We start from the raw sequence: 21,916 nt of genomic DNA, 5'->3' as shown, positions 1-21,916 counted from the left end.
GATTTCCATTTGGTTGTCTTATAAGATTAAAATTCTCTCTCTTTATCCAACTATCCACTTTTCTATAGAATATTTAACATATGTACCATAATGTTCAGCCCTTTTCTAACAACTTCTGAGTCAACTGTGATTCTGTTTTGATTATTCTCTTTGTTATGGTAATATTCTATTTATTCACATGTCTAAGAATGTTTCATTATTAACTTAATGTTGTATATATATTATAAACCCTGGATTCCATTATTTTCCTCCAAAGTGTTGAGTTTTGTTCAAATAATCAGGTGATTGGTAGAGCATGTTGATCTTGTGAGACCTTATTTTATATTTTTGTTAGAGTGTCTATTTCAGTTTTGTTCTTGAGTCTAGGCCTTGTCCTTAGTCTGGTTTTGTCTTAGTTCTGAGTGTAGTCTTTATTCATAAGGTTTGGCAATAGTGAGCAGTTGGCAGATGCTGTAGTGGGCTGATGCTGAAATTCTAGCATTCTAGCTCCTTGGAATTTTATCCCCCATGCATGTTCAGCTTAAGTTAAAGCCATGGATTTGAAAGAAGCTAATAATGAACCTAGAGGGTCCCAATAAGACCAAATTTAATATTTATTCAATCAGCCTCATGAGCAGAGGGTAAAGATCCATGAAAGAGTATGAAGTGATTATAAATTAAGATAGTAGTAGTAGTAGAAGTAGTTGTGGTGGTGGTGGTGATAATTGTTAGAAGAACACATTAAGAATTAGAAAGATCATGGACCTTACCTTATGATCCAATGGCTCTACCTCTTGATCAAAGGGTGTGTGTACATTACTTTTTTTTTTTTTTACAATTTTATTTATTTATTTGAGAAAGAGAGTGTGGTGGGATGAGCAGAGGGAGAGGGACAAGTAAACTCCTGATGGGGTGGTGTCAGAAGATGCTAATTGGGAAGCCAGGGCTTTTCATCTACCCTGGAAAGTAACAAATCACACCCTCTGGTATCAGTGACTTCCATTTGGGGATCCTGGACTTCTACTCCAATCTAAGGGTAACAAGGCATCCTTCCCACTTCTCACATAATGTCAGACAAGGCCTACTAGAGAGTTAGGACTTTCGCCACCTACTGTTACTCAGTAGCAACAATGCCATGTTCACCTGTTGTCAATATAGGCCACATAAGAAGCTCAGTTGGATTGTCCCTGCCCGTCCCAACCATAAGGTTATCAGTAGAGGCCTAGGGGATAGTAAGAACTACCACTTATGGCCACCAGTATCAGTAATCCTCTCTTTCCTCCATGAGTGTCAATGGAGACAGACTGGAGAATCTGAACTTTCACCACTACCTGGAGCTAACAATGATCCAGAGGCTTAAAACGTAATACCCAGCATGTCCATATTTCAGTAGAAAATCACTCATCAAACTGAGTAAGAAGTAATCAACATATGCTAATACAAAGAAAACACAGAAGTTAGAATTATCTGACAAGCCTTTTAAAGCAGTCATCATAAAAATTCTTCAATAAGCATGCCTGAAACAAAAATATATAAAGTCTCAGCAAAGGAATATATAAAGAACCAAGTGGAAAAGATACAATAACCAATATAAATAAAAGGAACTGAGGAAAGAATCAATGAAAGGAAGACAGAACACGGTAAATTGCTCAATCTGAACAACAGAGAGGAGAGACAGAAAAAAAGAAATGAAGAGTCTGAGGGGTCTGTGGAATTATAAAAAAGATCATTTGTGTCATCAAAGTTCTGGAAGGAAAAAAGAAAAGGGGCAGCACTAGAAAAAGTATTCAAATAAATAACTGAAAATTCTTGGGATGCCTGGGTGGCTCAGTAATTGAGCATCTACCTTTAGCTCAAGGTGTGATCCTGGGTCTGGAGATCGAGTCCATATCGGGGTCCCTGCAAGGAGCCTGCTTCTCCCTCTGTCTATGTCTCTGCTTTTCTGTGTCTCTCATGAATAAATAAAGTCTTTAAAAAAATAACTGAAAATTCTCAAATTTGGCAAAAGACATAAACCTATAAAATCAAGTACTTAGAGGATCTAAATGGGATAAATCCAAAGAAATTCATGCCAAAACACATCACAGTAAAACTTCTGAAAACTAAAGACAGAGGAATCTTGAAAGCAGCAAGAATCAAACACCTTGGAGTGATACTGGCTCCTTCTGGGGACATCACTAATCATCAGGGAAATGCAAATCAAAACCACAATGAGATGTCACCTGTCAGAGTGGCTAAAAGCAAAACAACAGAAATAAGTGTTAGTGAAGATGTGGAGAAAAAGGAGCTCCCATGCATTGTTGGGGGAATGAAAACTGGTATAGTCCCTGTGGAAAACAATATAGGGAGGTTCCTCAAAAAATTACAAATAGAACTACTATATATGATCTAGTAATTCCACTATTGGGTATCTACTCAAAGCCATAATTCAAAAGGATATATGCACCACTATTTTATAGCAGCATTATTTACAATAGCCAAATTATGGAAGCAGCCCAAGTGTCCATTGATAAATGAATGGATAAAGAAGTTTTATACACACACACACACACACACACACACACACACAATGAAGTATTATTGAGACATAAAAAAGATGGAATCTTGCCATTTGCAACAACATGGATGGATCTAGAGAATATAACGCTAAGTGAAATAGGTCAATCAGAGAAAGACAAATACCATATGATCTCATGCATATGTACAATCTAAAAAGCAAAACATGATGCCTGGGTGGCTCAGTGGTTGAGCTTCTGCCTTTGGCTCAGGTCGTGATCCTGGAGACCTGGGATCAAGTCCCACATCGGGCTCCCTGCATGAGGCCTGCTTCTCCCTCTACCTGTGTCTCTGCCTCTCTCTCTGTGTCTCTCATGAATAAATAAAGAAAATCTTAAAAAAATAAAAAATAAAAAAATAAAAAGCAAAACAACAAACAACAAAAGAAAGAGACAAACCAAAAATCAGACCCTTAAATACAGAGAACAAACTGGTATTTGCCTGAGGGAAGGGGGGGCATGGGTAAAATAGATGAAGGGAATTAAGAGTATACTTATTGTGATGAGTACTAAGTAATGTATAAAATTGACATACTGTAAACTTAAAATGAATTTAACACTGTACGTTAATCCTACTTCAATTTTTTTAAAAAAAGGAAAAGAATCAAACCCATTATCTATAGGGAGAAAAACAATTTGAGGGACACACGATTTTTCATTAGGTCATGGAGATCAGAAAGAAGTGGCATGGCATTTTTCAACTGTGGAAAGAACTGTCAACTCAGAATTATATGTGCAGCAAAAATATCCCTCAGGCGTTAAAGGGAAATCAAGATCTTCTCAGATGCAAAAAACTAAAAGACTTTGCCCCTAATAGACTTATCCTAAAGTAAGGATTTTAGAAGTTTTCTAGAGAGAAAGGAAATGGTAAAAGGAATTTCAGAGCACCAGGAAGAATATGGTAGGACAAAACACAGGTAAATACAATAGACAAATGGAGAGGTCATAGCTAATGATTATGGAATTTCTTTTTTGAGATGATGAAAATTTCTAAAATTGTGGTAATGGTTACAAATTATCTGTGAATATACTAAAAATCATTGAATTATGCACTTTCTATGGATGACTCATATAGTATGTGAGTTGTATCTCAATAAAGTTGTTTTTAAAAATCAGAACAGTGGTAGCCTAAGGAAAGGGGCACAAAAGAATTTCCTGAGCATGAATGGTCAAGTTTTATATCTTGATTTAGGTAGGTGATGGCAACACAGGTGTAAATATATATCTTAGTCAAAATTAATCAAGCTAAATGTTTTAATTTATATACTTACTCTTATAACAATTATACCTCAGTAAAGAATATTAGAGTAAAAAATTAATAGGTAATCTCAAATTCTTTTCTGAAATGCTTTTTACCAATAGCATATTAAAATTCTAGTGCTCCTTAACAACTATAGTATTGATAATATGAGGAACTAAAAATGGGACCCCATTGTGGTTTTAATTATCGATCCGTTATTGTTAATTAGGTTAGTCATTTTTCCCATTGTTTTTTGTATGTTCTAAAAATAAGACTTTTCATATCATTTACTCAATGTTCTACTGGCTTGTTTGGGATCTTCTTATCTCTTAATTACTTAGAGAATCATAAATACCTTCTCTCAAATGAGTCTTGTATTCTCTATTGTTATGGTGCTTTTATTAATAATCTAGAAATTTATGATCTTGTCAAAAGTAATATTTAAACATGCAGTTCATGATTAAATATTACTTTTTTGTGTGTGTATATTTTAAAAGAAATACTTCTCTAACACAAGTGGATAAGTTTGTCTCCTAAATTGTCTTTAATCTTCCTGTAAGTGATTATACATGTGTTATAATATAGGAATACAATTTTATTTTTAAATTTGGTTTATTTTTCCATGTGGCTAACCTATTTGTTTGTACCATTTATAATGAATTATATCTGGATTCTTTTTTCTATTTCATTAATAATTTTATTTTGATGCCACTGATAGTGTCTTACTATTTTTAGTTTTATAATAAATATTTATCTAGAGGGTAAAAAAACATTTATTTGAATTACTAGAAAAATATAAGTAATGATGTTTCTTAGATAAATGTTTTGTAAAAATGAGAATTTTTATCTTCAAATTTCTCAGATGCTTTTTTATTATGTCAAATTAGCCACAAGCAAACGCATCTTTTAGTTTTCAAATTAATGTCTTAAGAGTGAAAATTATTTATTTGCCCTCAACAACATATTCTTTTTCATTTTCGTTCTCCATTCCTTTAAACAATAATGACCCTAAAAGTCTACTAGTGGTACCCCAAATTTAATCTTTCAGTTTTGCATATGTTTTTTGATTCTTAACAATTGAAAATATGAAGTCAGAGAGGTTTAGAATACTAATGACTTCCATTGTCTCTTTATTTTAAGGAGTTTCTAATATCTCTTTAGTAATAGTTATCCTTTTTGACTTGATAGCCCTTGATATCCCTTGATAGCCCTTGATAGCTTTCTGGCCATCAATCAAGAACTGGTGCTGGTAGGTGCTGATAGGTGCTGGTAGAATAAGACTGTAGTAATTCTAGGCCACATTTTAATAGAAATGAGTACTTGTTTTATTTGAATACATTTCACATATTTACTTAAATAGTATCTGAATGAGGGAGTTGTCTCTATCTGTTAATGATTTAACTTTACTACTTTTTATAGTTTTTTGTTCTCTATTTTAGAAATTGAGAGTAAACTATGGAAATTATATAGTATAAGCTCAAGAAATGATACCATAAAACTTTAAATCATATAATTAAGTCTTACCTCTATTTCTTTTCTTATTTTTTCATGTGTCTTTTTTTCTTCCTCAAGAAAATAAGTTTTTTCAATGATAGATTCTTTTACAGTGATAATTGTATCCTTTAGCTTTGTAATGTCTTCCTGTATGTTTATAAAGTTTAAAATATATAAGTCAAACAATGAATGGTCAATATAAGTTAAATATTTTCAGCATTTCTATAATTTTTTTAAAAATCTAGCCATCGCATTTAATTTGGGTACACAGTATTAGAATATTACTTTGATACAAAGAATAAAGAACTATTATTCTAATAAATCTGTTTTAAAAACTTAAAACTAAAACTAAATGCAAATAAGATATTAAAAGTCATAGTGTCCATTGCCTTGCAACAATAACTAATAATATAGTATATGTTAACTAAATTGAATTTAAAGAAAAAATTAATAAAAAAATAAAAACTTAAAATAAAAACTAAAGGTAAATAAGACATGAGAAAAGTGGTAGTCATAGTAGCAATTGCCCAGCAACAGTACGAAGGATACTTTTAAATTCTCTAGCAAGAAATGACAGATATCCATTTAAGTGGATATCTCCCACTGTCTTCAAAAAATAATATTAAAAATAGAAAAATTCTTAAGGTACAATTATTAATTGATATTGTTTGTATAACAGCATTAAGCACACAAAATTTATTTGAATTGATTGGATTCATTAGCTTTAAAAAGCTAGGGCTTCAACATTTTTGTGAGTCACACTTTCTAAAACAAATGGATTAATTATTCACTGCAATTTTGACTACATTTTTTTTATTAATCCACAGGGGATTTGAGAAATTCCTTTATTCATTTGTACATCTGGTGTAGTTGTTACATAACTCACATATTTAAGTTTTTAAAAGTTATGAAAATAATTTCTAAATCTAGTTATGGCAGTCATTGGTATTTTATTAAGTTAATGATACATTCATCACTTAATAAGTGTACTTGCAAAAAAGGAGTAATAGAAAAAAAGTTCTGATAAGTGATATTTCAAACCTGTACTTGTTTTATGTGATTTCCTTCTGGATTTTGGAGATTTTGCATAAGTTCGTCTTTCATTGTTTTTAGTTTTTTAACAAGCTCTCGTTTTTCATGGAGTGCAGTCATCAGTGACCACTTGCTTTCTACCTCCACCAAACTATCTTTATGCGCTTTTATTTTTGTATAATATTCATTATATTTTATCATATATTCCTCAAAGTGTTCCTGGGCTGCTTCTATGTCAAATTTAAGCTTTACATTTTCTGTATGTAAGGATTTGATTTGAGTTTCCAGATTCCCACACTGAAGTTTGGCATTCTCTATGGCAGCATCCTGCTGATAAATTTGCCTTTCTGTTTCTTTAGTTTCTGCAGAGACAGATGCTATTTGCTTTTTAAGCTCACGGAGTTCACTCTGTAAAATATTTCAATACTATTAGTACTAACTCATGATATTCAACATAAAAATGTTATTGTTTTGATCCATAAGTCTGTAGTAAAATCACAACAAAAACATATTTATCATATATAGAAAAATTGATATACAATAAAAGTAACCATTCAATAAGTAACAAAATTATTTTATAATGTTAGAGGTAGCCTAGAATGATTTCTTACTTTTTTTTTAGATTTATTTATTTATTCATGAGAGACACACAGAGAGAGGCAGAGACATAGAAGGAGAAGCAAGCTCCTTCTGGGGAGCCCGACACCAGACTTCATCCCAGGACCCCAGGATCACAGCCTGAGCCGAATGCAGACACTCAACCACTGAGTCACCCAGACGTCCCTCTGTTTCTTACTTTTTAATGTTCATCTAAAATATTAAAGTTTCATCACTTGTGGTAACATTTCATATGTAAAAGTTACTTTACAATCATTTAAATAATATATTTATGGACATCAGAAGTATACACTGAAGAAAGATAATATGATAAAGCCCTAGTAAAAATCAAAAGATCTAGACTCTAGGGCCCTTACTGCCATTTACTAGTTGGTATGATCATACATAGCAAACTTAATTGCCCTATCCAAAGCTTACTTTCTTATTTGTAAATGTATATAAAGATGTCTGCCTTACCTCTCTGGGGCAGCATTTCTCACAGCACCTCCTTTTTAAAACCTACTTTTCACACCACCATTCTTCTCTGGTTCTCCTCAGATGTCTGAGCATTCCTTCTCAATCTCCATTGTTCCTTCAAATACAGGTCTTCTTCAGGTCACAATCATAATTTCCTCTGCTTATTCTATGTATACTCCTTGGGTAATCTTATCCATACTTACATCTTGAGCTACATATATGCCGATGATTCACAGAACCTAAGTGGCTGTTGAGTCCTATACCTAGGTGTCACTGGCTAATCTCATATTCATCATGTACTAATCATCAGACTAATCCTACTCCCCTTCCCGTCCTGTTCTTCCTTGCATTACTTATCTGTTGTCAGAACCACAAAAACTCAGTAACATACAACAATAAATGTTTATTGCTCACATGAATGGGAGCAACTGGAATTGGCTAGCTGTTGACATTGGTTAGATTTGCTCAAATGTCTGGGATCGATTGGCAGTAAGATGGTTTGGTTTGGCTGACTAGGCTGGCTCAGGTGTCTTGGCTTTGCTTCATATGTATCTTAAATATGGTGGGCTAAGCTAGGCATGTCCTCATGATGATAGCAGATGCAAAAGAATGGAAGTACAATTATGGAAGAGATTGTTCAAGCTTCTGTTTATAATATCTGTTAACATCTCAGCTAGCCACATGATGAAACTCAGTCAAGGGGTAGAAGTATGCCCACTCACTGTAATGATATGTGGCAAGGGTGTAAATATAGACACAGTCATATAGACATAAATATAGATGAAGAATTGGGACCAAAAATGCAAATTACCACACCCTTAGTTTCCCAAACTAATTAATTAATGGTACTACTTTGGGAGCCAGCCTTAATTCCTTCCTTCTCTTTACTATCTGTTTATAAAATTTTAGAGATCCTCCCATCAAAACAACTCTGCAGACCATCATCCATTCGTTTTTTTTTCTTTTCTACCTAACATCATCATTATCTTCAAATAAATATATAATTTTGGGATAGGTCAGTGTATTAAAAAGACACACCCTCCTGGCAGAGATGAGAGAGAAAAATACAACATGCGGATGAACTTCAATTTTTATCTCCAGCTCTGATATTCCAAATGCCCACTTGACATTCCTCTTTGGATACCCAACAGACATCTAAAACTGTATGTGATCAGAAAAGAATAATCTATACACCCAACACGTTCCTCCCCTAGTCTTCCTGGTTTCAATAAATTGCATCACTTTACACCTAATACTCAAGACCTACAAGTCATCTTGATTCTTCCCCCTTTATCTAAGCCCCTACCACACAACCTATTTACTAGCAAAGCTTGATGGTTGGGCCTTTAAAATAAAATCCCAGATTCACTTCTGACCAATTTTTGTAGTGTGGCCTGATTCCTGCCTTGTCTTCCTATTTCTGTTTTTCCCCCTCTCCCACAATCATGTTCCACACATCAGACTGAAGAATCTTTCAAGCACATAGTCATATCATATTACTTCTCTGCTCAAGACCTTCCAATGATTTCTTATTGTGGTAATAATGAAATTCAAATTCCTTAATGTGGCTTACAAGGTCATATATCCTCTAGTCACCATTTATTGTGCCTTCCCTCCCATGTTTTAGTCTCCCCTCTTCCAGCCTCTTTTCTGTTTATTAAATATGCCCAGTGCCTTCCCATCTTGAGGGTATTTGTAATTTTTCTCTCAACATTAAGACTTTTCTACCTCTAGTTATTACCTTTTGGGGTCTTTGTCTTTTACAATTCAGCTTTATTATTATTCTTCAAATAGTTTTCCCTGAATTAAAATATAAATTAACCATCTATCCTCCCCCTTGAGTTACTCTCTACACATTATTGCATTTCCTTTGTAACACATCAATTAATGGAATTACCTTTTTTGTTTATTTCTTTATTGCCTGCCTCCCCTGATTAGAAAGTCAGCCCCATGAGTGCAGTAACTTTGTCTATCTTCTTTACCATTATCTTCTCAGTACTTAAAATAGTACTTGGTACAATGAAGATGCTCAATAAATATTAAATGATTGAATGAATGAAGCACAGGGATATATCCAGTGCCAGCTAGATCAGGTTATTGACACTACTGATCATTCTGGTGAAAGATGGTATTTCTACTGATTTGGTCATCATCTCTTCTCTCTCCTGGAATAATGTAATAGACTATTAATATTTTTCCCTGGCTTTAGTCAATTCCTTCTTCAATTCATTTCTATGCTTTCCCTGGAATTCATTGATATTGTTTTCCTCCTCCTCCTCTACTTCTTCCTCATGCCTAACCCCTCCTCTTGCTTTTACCCCTCCTCTTTCTTCTTTTTCCTCCCCTTCCTCTTTCCCTCTCCTCCTTCTCCTTGTTTATAGATTTATTGAGGTAGAATTTACATGAACTGCATATATTTAAGCCTTACAATTGATGAGTTTTGACTTACTTTTATGCTCATGAGATATCACAATAAAGATAATAACCATATCCTTTACCCACAAGTTTCCTCCTGCTACTTTGCAATCCATCCTTCCCTCTCCATCTCTCCATTCCCAGACAACCATTCATTTGCTGTCTGTCACTAAAGCTTGCATTTTCAAGAATTTTACATAAGTAGAATTTTATCATATATACTTTTTTAGTCTCACATATTTCATTCAGCATAATTATTTCTGGATACATCTGCATTGTTGTATATATCAGTGCTGATATATCACTGAGTAGCATTCTATTTCTGGATATACCACACTCTGTTCTGATGGGTATTTGGGTTGTATGCAGTTTTCCAGTAAGCATATACCTTCATTTCTCTTGGGTAAACAAATATCTAGAAGTTGAATGGCTGGATTATACAGTAAATATATTTTAATATTTTAAGAAACTAAACTGTTTCCTAAGTGGTTGTACTTACTTCTGTGAATAACAACAGTTTTACTTCCTCCTTTCAATATGGATGCCTTTTATTTATTTTTCTTTCATGATTGCACTTGCTTGAACCACTAGTATCATAGAAAGAATAGAAGTGATAAGACCACATATCCTTGCCTTGTTCCTGATCTTAGGAGAGAAACATTTAGTCTTTCACTATGAGGTATGAAGTTGGCTGTGGGATTCATAAAGGGATATATATACCCTTTTTCATATTAAGGAACTTCTCCTGCTAGAGTTTTTATCATGAATGAATGTTAGATTATTAAAAGTGTTGTTTTGTGCTTCTTTAATTCTCTTTCCAAAATATAAATGTAATCATTTGCTCTCTTGCTTAAAGCCCATCAAAACCTTCCTGTCACCTTTAAAATAACGTCCAGGGTTCTTATCAAAGTATGTATCTCCCACCACTTCTCAAAATATACCTTATGCTATACTGCCAACAAACTACATATATAGTTGACCCTTGAGCAACATAGATTTGTACTGCATGGGTCCATTTATAGGCAAATTTATATATATATATATATAAAGATAGTACAGTTACTGTAAATCTATTTTCTCTTCCTTGTGGGTTTCTTAACATTTTTTTTCTCTAGCTTACTTTATTATAAAAATACAGTATATAATACATATAACTTACAAAATATGTCTTAAGTGACTGTTATGTTATTGGTAAGTATTCAATAGTAGGCTATTAGTAATTAAGTTTTTGGGGAGACAAAGTTATATGTGGGTTTAATTGCGTCAGAGGTTGGTGCCCCTAACGCCACATTATTCAAGGATCAACTGTAGTTCTATGAATGTATCAGATGCTACTTCAGGCCTCTGTGAATTTTCTCAGGATCTTGTCTAGGATACCATCCTCCTCATCCCCTAACCCTTAAACCTGTCCTAGATACCCAATTATTCAAGTAAACTCCAGCTGTCTTCTTTTAAGCTCAACTGAAACATCACTTTGTGATCATCCCTCCTTCAGTGTTAAATCCGTGTTCATGCCTCTATTGTTCACTTTTCTACCTTGAGTATGATTATTTTTTTCTGACCTCTTCAATAGACAAGTCAGGACAATAGCAAAATGCTTAATAGAAAGTAGGCCCTCAATATAAGTGAAATAACATCTGTGAAACTCATTGAAGACAGAAGTTTTACATAAAATGTCTTTATAAAATCTAAGACATTATTATTTTTGTATTATATTCTTGCAAAAAAGTATTCTTTTCTAAAAGTGATAAATGCAATGCAAATATTTATAAGAGAACCATATTACCATGACAGTATAATTATTATTATCATATATCTGCTGATGCATTAATACCTAAAGCCAACATCAAAATCCAGCTCTATATTGTCCACCAGAGCCCCAGCAGGATACTTTACATATATTTACAAATATTAATTCATTTAATCCTCATGAAAACCTTGAAGGCAGGTCATAAATTATCTCCACTTTACAAATATGAAAAAAGAAGGGTAGAGAAATTAAACCATGGAGCAAAAGTAGCAAATCTTCTTTCAATCTAGATAGCTGGGCTCTAGAGCCTATTTGTTACTTCTATAATATATTTAATAATAACCTTTACAAAGCACACAGTAAAGATACCATTTCCATTTTTGCTTCTTTAGCTACATTAACAGAGTATAGTTACATCTAATTGTGCTGCATACAAAAAAACAAGCATGGCTTCCAGATTCCCTGCAGTGTAATTATGAATATATTATGAAATGTAAGGAACACAAAAATGTTTCCTATCAACTTGAAATGTACACTGACAATTATAACTCACAAGCCGTGGCTTTAAAAACTTAACCTTCCTTCAATTTAGTATTTTAGGAAAAACTATCAGTAGAAGCGAGCTTAAAATAATTCTAGGTGATACATTGGGTTTTATATGTACATACTACAGTTGTAAGGACGTTGCTGAATCCTTATATATTGGGTGTGTAAAATGTTCCAGGAAACTGAATTACTTATATAGACTTTACTTTTGGATAACAGAATAATTAAGGAGTAAACATGAAAACCAGGAGTTTCAAAAAGCCTCTCAAAATTAAGTATCCTTAATAACTTTCCTGTTAACAATTTAATATAGTTTTGAAGAAAGTAATAACTCGTTTAAAAGACTATATAAGGTGGATTACCTGCAAATGTAATAGAACTTTTTTGTTTTTTTCTATTTCTGATGTTTGTGATTGTTGTTGTTTTGCAACTTGTTCTACTGCATCAGTTAATGAAGATGTGCCTTGGTTAGCCAGAGCTGAACAAAAGAATAAAGTACATAATAAAAATTTAAGTGTAAACATTCTAAGAAAGATATTATTTCTTCACTCAAAGTCATGAAAAATATGATGTTTCTCATTAATAAAATAGACTTAGGGTTAGTAATATTCCCTGACTATAAACAAAACCTAAATCAAAAGCTTTAACAATACACAATTTAGAAATGCCTACTGTAATGTTAAACCTGTTCCTGTGTGGAACAGTATAAATATTTTGATTATCCTCATTTTTTTTTACCCAGACCACTTACACATATGCATAATTACAGTGCTACCATAACAACTATATAGCAATTATAGCTGATGAATTATCATTATAGGCCTGCATTTTCAGGTTGTTATGCCTTTTCTAAACACCATGTAAGTTTCTTCCTGGAGAAATTTAAAGGCTTCCTTCTATTCTATTTGGCTAAATATTTTAACAAAATTATTCTATCATACTACTTTTTTGTTGCTGCTTATTTTTTAATTATTTATTTCTTGAGATTGCTTCATTACCTTCTTCAGGAACTCCTTGACTCTTCCTTTCTTTGTTGCCTGACATTCTACTGTCTTTCTCCCTTTCTGGTTCACCTCTTTTATGCCTACAAAAATAATAAATTTTGATAATTTTTCAGTTTTGTTTATTCCCCTGTCATATAACCTGGTGATCCTGAAAACAAATTAATTGTCTAATATCTCACAGGGATGGCAATGATATTTCATCATTAGTTCCAAGAATTAAAACACAATGGTTAAGTGAGAGAGTTTAGGAGGAAAATAGCACTCTATTTGAATCTTGGTTCTCCTGATTTTTAGCTGTTATGATCTTGAGCAAGTTTTTAAACTTCTTTGATCAGGGTCCTCAACTGCAAAACCTCACAGGGCTGTCATAATAATTAAAGTAATATAAAATTAAAGAATTAAAGATATATGTAGCAAGTAATGTAAAATTAACTAAAGTAATACACGTAGCATGCTTAGAATAGTGTGTGGGTATATAATATATATATATATATATACACATATACTATATAGTACGTTAGCATATATACTACATATATAGTGAGTCATTAGTTATTAATGGACTCTGTCTAGGGTTTCCTTTGCTAGTTCCTCCTCAGCTTTCTCATATGTCAATGTCCCAGTGCTAAGTCCTGAGGCCTGTTCTCTATAGTCATTCTTCAGGTGATGTCATCTAGTTGCATAGCTTTAAAATCTACTTACAGGTTTTATCCTATTTATATATCTAACCTGAACATCCTTCTTGAGCTCCAGACTGATTCCAAATTGCCTACGTGATATCTTCACTTAGATTTTTACAGGAATTTCAACTTAATATATTCCACACTGAACTCTTGATATCTCTGTTCACTGCATCACCATCACTAAATCTCCTCCTTCAGTCTCCTCCTTTCAATAAATTACAGGTTTTTCTTATTCAGGCCCCCAAACCCTGGAGACATTAGCAAAGAGGTCTCTAGAAGAGTGTAGAGCCCATGGCAATTCAACAAAAATTGCCCAAGATAATCATAAACAAGAGCTCATTATTGATGTTTCAAGGTGTCTGTAAGACATTTTCCAAGTATGTGGCCCTGGACTTTTGCCCTAATTGTTTACCCAAAGGACAAGCCAGAATCTTGACTTTTATATGCTGCATGTAATTCTTTTAGCAAAATTTATTGGTTCTATCTTTAAATTATATTGGAATCCAGTCACTGCTTACCATTTCTAAATAGTATCTTAGTAGAGAAGTCTTCCCTGATTAATTTTCTTTAAAACATGACCTGACCTCCCCTTCTTCATTCTCCACTTTCTTACTCTGCCTCATATTTCTTTTCTTTTTTTTTTTAAGATTTTATTTCTTTATTCATTAGAGACACACAGAGAGAGGCAGAGACACAGGCAGAGGGAGAAGCAGGCTCCATGTGGGGAGCCCGATGCAGGACTCGATCCCAGGGCTCTAGGATCACCCCCTGAGGCAAAGGCAAAAGCTCAATCACTGATCCACACAGGTGTCCTGCCTCATCTTTCTTATTAGCATTTGTCACTACTGATATTTTATATACACTTGTTTCTTTTCTATCTCCTTTTATTAATGTAAGTTCTATGAGGGCAGAGACCTAGAACAGTATCTGGCACTTACTTAATAGATGTCTATTTGTAGTCTGTCTCCTCTCCAATTAACCTTGTTCTAATGATAGACTTATGTTCCTAAAATACTGTTCCTACCATGTCAACATTCCAGCCAATCTTTCAACTGTATCACAGATGGCATCTTCTTTAAGAAGTCTTTTTTATCTTTCTTGCTAGATATGATCCTTCCCTCTCTTTAGTGCAATTGTTTCTATATCTCTATTATACCATGATAACAATTTAGTTCATAGAATAAGATAGAGCTAGCTTTGAACTCAGGTTGTACAACTTACTAATTTATTAGGTAAATTCTTACCAAGCAGGGCCTCAAATTCTTTATAAAACAGAAATAATAGTAGTACCTAACTCATTAGAATAACTGTGAGGACTAAATGAAATAATTTATGACATCATCAGGTTACCTGGGTGGCTCAGCCGTTGGTTGAGCATCTGCCTTCGGCTCAAGGGCGATTCTGGGATCCAGGATTGAGTCTCACATCAGGCTCCTTGCAGGAAGCCTACTTCTCCCTCTGCCTGTGTCTCTGCTTCTGTGTGTGTGTGTGTGTGTGTGTGTTTCTCCTGAATAAATAAATAAAATCTTAAAAAAATTACATGACAGCATTTAGCAAATTCTTGCTACTCGACAGTTTTTTATCTTATTATTTCCATTATTTTATACTACACTGCTCTGTTAAACTGTAAGCTCCGTTAACTGTAAGCTCCGTTAAACTGTAAATATAATGTCTTGTTTTTGGATTCCCTAAAAAATTTGGTGAAGAAATCTAAAAAACAAAGAAAGGGATGCCTGGGTGCCTCAGCCCTTTGGCTCAGGGCATGATCCTGGAGACCCAGGATCAAGTCCCACATTGGGCTACCTGCATGGAACCTACTTCTCCCTCTGCCTATGTCTCTACCTCTCTCTCCCTGTGTCTCATGAATCAATAAATGAAATTAGGGATCCCTGGGTGGCGCAGCGGTTTGGCGCCTGCCTTTGGCCCAGGGCGCGATCCTGGAGACCCAGGATCGAATCCCACGTCGGGCTCCCGGTGCATGGGGCCTGCTTCTCCCTCTGCCTGTGTCTCTGCCTCTCTCTCTCTCTCTGTGTGACTATCATAAATAAAAAAAAATAGATTTAATAATAAAAATATAACTAGCACTTCTTGATCTCTATTTCTGAAGCAACATAAATTGAAAAACTCTTGAGTGACATTTATTTAAGCTGTTTGTGAAAGGATATTTGCTTTAAAAGTGGGAAAGTTTTAGGGGCACCTGGGTGGCTCAGTCAGTTAAGCATCTGCCTTTGGCTCAGGTCATGATTTGGTCTTGTGTGGAATTGAGCACCAAGTGAGGCTTCCTGCTCAGAGTCTACTTCTCCCTCTTTCTCTGTTCCTTTCCCCTTACCTCCCCTGTGCTCTCTCACTCTTAAATAAATAAAATCTAAAAAAAAAAAAATTGGCAAAGTTTAAGTTTCTTCTGGATCTCTACTGGAGAATGGACAAAAGATAAAAATGAAAACAAACTACTGCCATCTACTGATAATTCATTAAAAATGTGTAAATCAATGAAAATCAGAGTTTAGAGACTAGACAGTATCAATTACTCTTTCATTCAAACCACATATGTGGATACATGTAATGGTAATGTGCAAAGTATTGTGAGGAATATAAAGATGAATTAAGGGCAGCCCCTGTGGCCCAGCGGTTTAGCGCTGCCTTCAGCCCAGGGTGTGATCCTGGAGACCAGGGATCAAGTCCCACGTCAGGCTCCCTGCACGGAGCCTGTTTCTCCCTCTGCCTGTGTCTCTGCCTCTCTCTCTCTCTCTCTCTCTCTCTGTGTGTCTGTCATGAATAAATAAATAAAATCTTTAAAAAAAAGATGAATTAAATGTCTAATGAAAAAAACATTATCTACGGTATTCAATGGTAAATGTCCAACTTATATATAAAACACAATCATTTAGAAAAAATACTTTCAACTAAAAAAAGGTTAGCTTTACAGAAAACAATGTAATGCAAATACTATAATAAACTACCATTCTTCTATAACCATAGTCAACATTTATTGAGTACTTACAAATAATTAGCATTTTTTGTAAGTGTTTTTACATTAATTATCTTTATTTTCCCTCAAAGCAATCCTATAAGCTGGATATTATTTTTACATATATTTTGTAGATGAGTAAACTAAGAGTTGGAGAAATTAAGAAATTAGCCAAAGGCCTTACATCCAACAAGTGGGAAGGATGGAATTTGAAACAATTAGTATCCAAATTAACATTTATTAAGCACTTAGATTTGTGCATTATCTCTTTTGCTTTGAAGAGGCAAGCCCCTCTATTTGACTCTTGGGAGAATTTAAAAAGGCCATGGTTCCAGCTTTTGGAAACTCATCATCTGGTACCTCGTCTAAGTTAATGAGCAAAATAAAGCAAGGCTGTCAAACTCCTCTGGGGCTTTTGAGAGCTTTTAGCTTAGAAGAATTAAGAGGAAGCAATTGTATATGTGCACCCACATCACATAAGCACTGTTTTTCATTCTGAATGGGAAAAGCTGTCATGTGAACCTGCTAGGTAGTTAAAGTAATTAAGTTTATAATTTCATTCTACCCTTTTAGAATAGATACTTTATCAGAAAACAGATAATTTTTCTTTGTGTGAAATTATTTTTGTTTTCTAAGTGGGCAGGGTACCTTAATTTCTAAAGCTGATATGTAACTGAGAAAGCTAAAAAAAATTAGCCTGGAGAAAGAAAAGATAAAAGAGTTCCCCAGAATCAAGCAAATTTTAAATTATGGCCTATATTTGTCACAAACATGATGAAATCAAATCTGAGTGGTTCAATTCCAACAAAGTAAAGATAATAGTGGGAAAAATGTGGTACATTGTACAAATGAGTAAGAATGATACATACTTCAGGTAAAAAAGACCATAGTTACAACATTAGCAGAGTCTTCCAAAGGAATTAATTATTGAATCATTAAAAATTTATTAATACCTATTATATACTTGTGTGTTAGGATCTGCTAAAATTAGGCATTATTCTCTTCTTTGACTAGGCAATGAGATTAAAGTTTCAAGATGCTGAAAACAAAAACAAAACAAAAAACTCAAAGGATCTGTTTCTTAACTTCTATCAAAGATAATATAGGCAACCTCCTATCAAAGACAATACATTATCCACATTGCTTCTAGCTTTCTACCCAAAGTGAGATTTCTCTGGATGTTGTAATAGGACTGGACTACCAAATGTCTCGTTTTAAAGTATAAACATAGAGACTGATCAGCAACTTGAGTCCAAGCTTTAAGGGATAGCTAGGCCACTGTTTCAAATAGAAATGATAGGCTATGATGAAATCCAGTCATAACCTACCTGCTTGTTTTATTCAGAAACAGTAAGAAGGAAGGTCTTCTTTTAGTCTGTAAGTATGATTTCTAAACCACGAGAAGCTTGTAGTAGATTGAATGGTGTCCCTTTGTCCTGCCAATATGTCCATTCCTAACCTCCAGAAGTTGTGATATGGTCTTATTTGGAAAAATGATCTTTGCAGATGTAAATAAGTTAAGAGTCTTGAGACGAGATCATCCTGGATTTAGGGTGGGCCCTAAATCCAGTGACAGCTAAGAGACTATGTGAACAGTGGCCGGACATATATATATATATATATATATATATATATAATATAGCACTTTCACCCACAACCTGCAGCAACCAACTCAGAAAACCATCCTGCTATCTATAGTCACCAGAGCAGGAAGCCATCCAGCTATCTATATCAGACTCATAGGAAGCCAGACCACTATCTCTAATAACAATTCCAGAAGCTAAACAATAAGTCCTATAACAACTGGCCCCAAATAACCGGTGTTTGATGAATAACTAACAGCTTCCCTAATGTCTGTCCCCACTTCCAACTTGGGACCAATCAGAGAAAGCCAAAATGCACACTCTTAACCAATCACATAGGATGTCCTGCTTTAGTTAACCTACCTACAGCTTCCCCATGCCAAGAGCCTCAAGTTGGGGTATCACTGAAGATTTTCCTTCTCTCCACTATGAAACTTTGCTACTCTGCCAACACAAAAGTGATGGCTGATTCTCCTGCCGTAGCAAACTCTGAATAAATAACCTTTGCTTGTTCTCATATGGTTGGTCATTATTTCCACAGGTGTTCTTATAGCAGAAAGGTAGAGGGAGATTTGAAACTCTGACACACATTAAAACCATATGAGGATGAAGATATGAGAGTCCCAAGTCACACAGCTCCAAGCTAAGAAACAAACACCTGGAGCCACCAGAAACTGGAAAAGGCAAGGAAAATGAGACACTTTGAAGGGAACATGGTCCTGACAACACTTAGATTTGAGACTTCTGTTTCTATGAGAGAACAAATTTTTGTTGCTTTAAGCCATCTGGTTTGTGGTAATTTGCTATGGAAGCCTTAGGAAGCTAACACAAGGTTTTTAACAAGGAAATTTGCAATATTATATTTACTTTTCTGGAAAGACCCATGAATCTTAGTGTGAATGGCTTAAAAACAACTGTTTACAGTTTTTGAAAATTCCACTTGTTCTTTTAAGATTTATATGGTGATGTAACAACTTCTGGAGATTTCAGAGTGCCTGGTGGCACAGTTGGTTAACCATCTGATTCTTGGTTTTGGCTCAGGTAATGATCTCAGGATCATCGGATGAAGCCCTGCCCCAGGCTCCACTCTCAGCTTGGTCTGCTTAAGATTCCCTCTCCCTGCCTGTCCCCTCTTGCATGTGCACATGCTCTCTCTCTCAAATAAATAAAAATTAAAATTAAAGAACTTCTGGGGATTTCTCCAGCGGTTTCCTGAACAGCCAGGTATCAACTCTGTCCTCAAAATGCTCTAGGTCTCTTTAAGGGAGATAGACACCATGTCAAATAATTCAAATGTAGATGTATAGTAGTCACTCTCTTAGTCTACCTCTCATCAATTAACCTCTCATCAATTAACTCATTCTATTTTCTTTGTAAATCATAAGCTGCTAATTTCCACATCATGCTGAACGGTTAGGAAACCACTCTCCAGTGAATCTGCCTACTTCTGCTCCTATCACTTGAATTGTACAGTTTGACAGTGAGTTACCTGTGTTTGTTCCCAAACCTGTTTATGCCAGTTGTACCTGTTATTGTGCTGGTTAAAATGACTTCTAAAAAAAAAACCTAGAAAAAATTTATGTACTATCAAGTTCATCCTTATAAAGCATACACTTCAATGTTTAATTGACTTTTTCAATTTATTATTAGGCTATGGGTCCAGACTGCATCAATGAGAGGCCTTCATCTGTATGGACAAAATGCTAAGGAAGAAGCAATTAATTCTGGTGAGAGAATGGGGATTCAAGGAAAGTTATGATTGAGCTTGAAAGATCTTAAACAAGTAGCAGTTAAGTAAGCATAAAAAGAGAAGGGTGTTCTAAGTACAAGGAATAGCATATGTAAAGGATAAAATCTTGTAGCTCATCCAAGTAACAGCCTTTTTTAGTTTGAGTGGCTTGGGAGTCAGGCAGTTGTTTTTTCAAACCTAATTAAGCATCTGAATCATCTGTATAGATTAAAAACAAAATAAACAGCAAAGAAAAACAAGCCCAGACTCGACTCCCAGAGATTCTATTTCAAATGTATATCAAGTGGAGTCCCTAGATTTGTTTTTAAGTTCTACTTGTAGTTCTGATGTGCAGCCAGGAGAACCACTGGAGTGGGGTGAATGAGGATGAGGGAAGAGTTAGGGGATGAGGCTAGATAGTCTAGGAAACAGTATGTAAATATAACACAATAACAATCTCTTCCCTGGCAGCTTTCCCACTTTGAAATACTTAAAAAATTTTTACTGCCCCTACTGTTTCATTAAAAAAAAAAAAAAAGAATTCCCACCATTGTCTATAAAAAACAGGGATAAATATTTTAATCCAGCGCTGTAACTCAAAAGACCTCTATTTTGCTCAAGGTAATACTTAACATAAAACAGACTCAGAGAGTGCAGTGTGCACCTTCCGATCAGGTGTACCATCTACTGCTAGGGTTCTTGACAAATGCCCTACAGAAATCATGAAAACACAAATTTTGACAAAAATATCTGCCAGGGATATGAACAGCAAGTTCCTATCCTGGGTTGGGGATCCCATTACCCCTCGTCAAATAGAATGGAGCACTTGCCCATCTCCAAGTGCTCTTCTAAACTCCCAGGTATCTAGGACTTTTTCTCTTGCAGGCGAAATTTCTTCAGCATGTATCACCTGAGCAACAATGAAGACAAAAGGGGCCTCTCTTTCCATCACAACCAGGTGCACACGAAGCACTCTCTCTCCTACTCTTGAGGGCTGGACACATTTTCCCTTTACCTTAGTTAGCACCTGCCTTCCACGTAGTAGATGTTCAATATTTCTAAACGTACGCTACACCTGTACTCTTTGAGGTTAGACGAGGGTGCTAATTTGTCACGCTTCTAGAGTTACTGCCTTCTAACTTTCTGTGAGGGGCCCGTATTTTTAAATGGGCACGTAAGACCTGGTGAGTCCGGTCAGCAAGGAAGGTTGTTCCCAAGTGTTTCTGGGAACAACGACGACAAAAACCGCACTTAAAAAAAAAAGAAACAAAAAACAAAAAACACCAAGAACTACAAACGAACTCCACCCCGGAGGCCGATTACTGGAACCCTGGATGGGGCGAGTCTCCAAGCGCTAACACGAGCGGGTTCTCAAGGATGGATGGGCTCCGGGGGCTAAACCAAGGGGCCGGCCCGCACTGCTGGCCCTCGAGGGCTGGGGCAGCGGGCTGGCGGGGAGGACTGCCATCCGGAAGCAAACGGTCGTCTGCGATTTGCTCCCCTCACCAGCCCGCCAACCTGTCAGCCGCCGGCCGCCTCCCGGTCACGGACCCGCCCTCAGGCCGCCGGGCTCTGCCCCCTCGCCGGCCCCGCCCACCTCCTCGCCGGCCCCGCCCACCTCCTCGCCGGCCCCGCCCACCTCCTCGCCGGCCCGTCACTCGCCCCGCCCCCTCGCGGGCCCGCCCGCCGCCCGCCGCCCGCCCTGCTCCCCTCGGGGTCGTGCCCGCCTTCCCGCCGCCCGGTTCTCCTTACCCACGCGCCGGCCTGTCAGAAGCCCCGCTCCCTCACGGGCCCGCCCTCCCGCCGTCCCGCCCCCGCCCGGCTCCCCCCACCCCCTCAGCGGCCCCCCCGCCCGCCCGCCCCC

The 21,916-nt window shown here is 35.9% G+C and overlaps 1 protein-coding gene across 1 annotated transcript in view; it reads right to left on the bottom strand.

Moving 5' to 3' along the window:
* CCDC122 (coiled-coil domain containing 122) overlaps positions 1-13,300 on the bottom strand; it is a 28,536-nt gene extending 15,236 nt beyond the window's left edge. The window contains exons 1-4 of the mRNA XM_055335654.1: positions 13,084-13,300; positions 12,448-12,563; positions 6,310-6,708; positions 5,299-5,415 (exon numbers count right to left, since the gene is read on the bottom strand). Of these exons, the coding sequence (XP_055191629.1) occupies positions 5,299-5,415; positions 6,310-6,708; positions 12,448-12,563; positions 13,084-13,129 (678 nt within the window). The 5' untranslated portion in view covers positions 13,130-13,300. The remainder of the gene's footprint in view (positions 1-5,298; positions 5,416-6,309; positions 6,709-12,447; positions 12,564-13,083) is intronic.
* Between the last annotated feature and the right edge of the window lie 8,616 nt (positions 13,301-21,916).

Source organism: Nyctereutes procyonoides, unplaced genomic scaffold, assembly GCF_905146905.1.
Source record: "Nyctereutes procyonoides isolate TBG_1078 unplaced genomic scaffold, NYPRO_anot_genome, whole genome shotgun sequence".
In the NCBI taxonomy this organism is placed as follows: Eukaryota; Metazoa; Chordata; class Mammalia; order Carnivora; family Canidae; genus Nyctereutes; species Nyctereutes procyonoides.
Note: the sequence above shows the minus strand (reverse complement) of the source record. Positions and strands in the feature narration are given on the sequence as shown.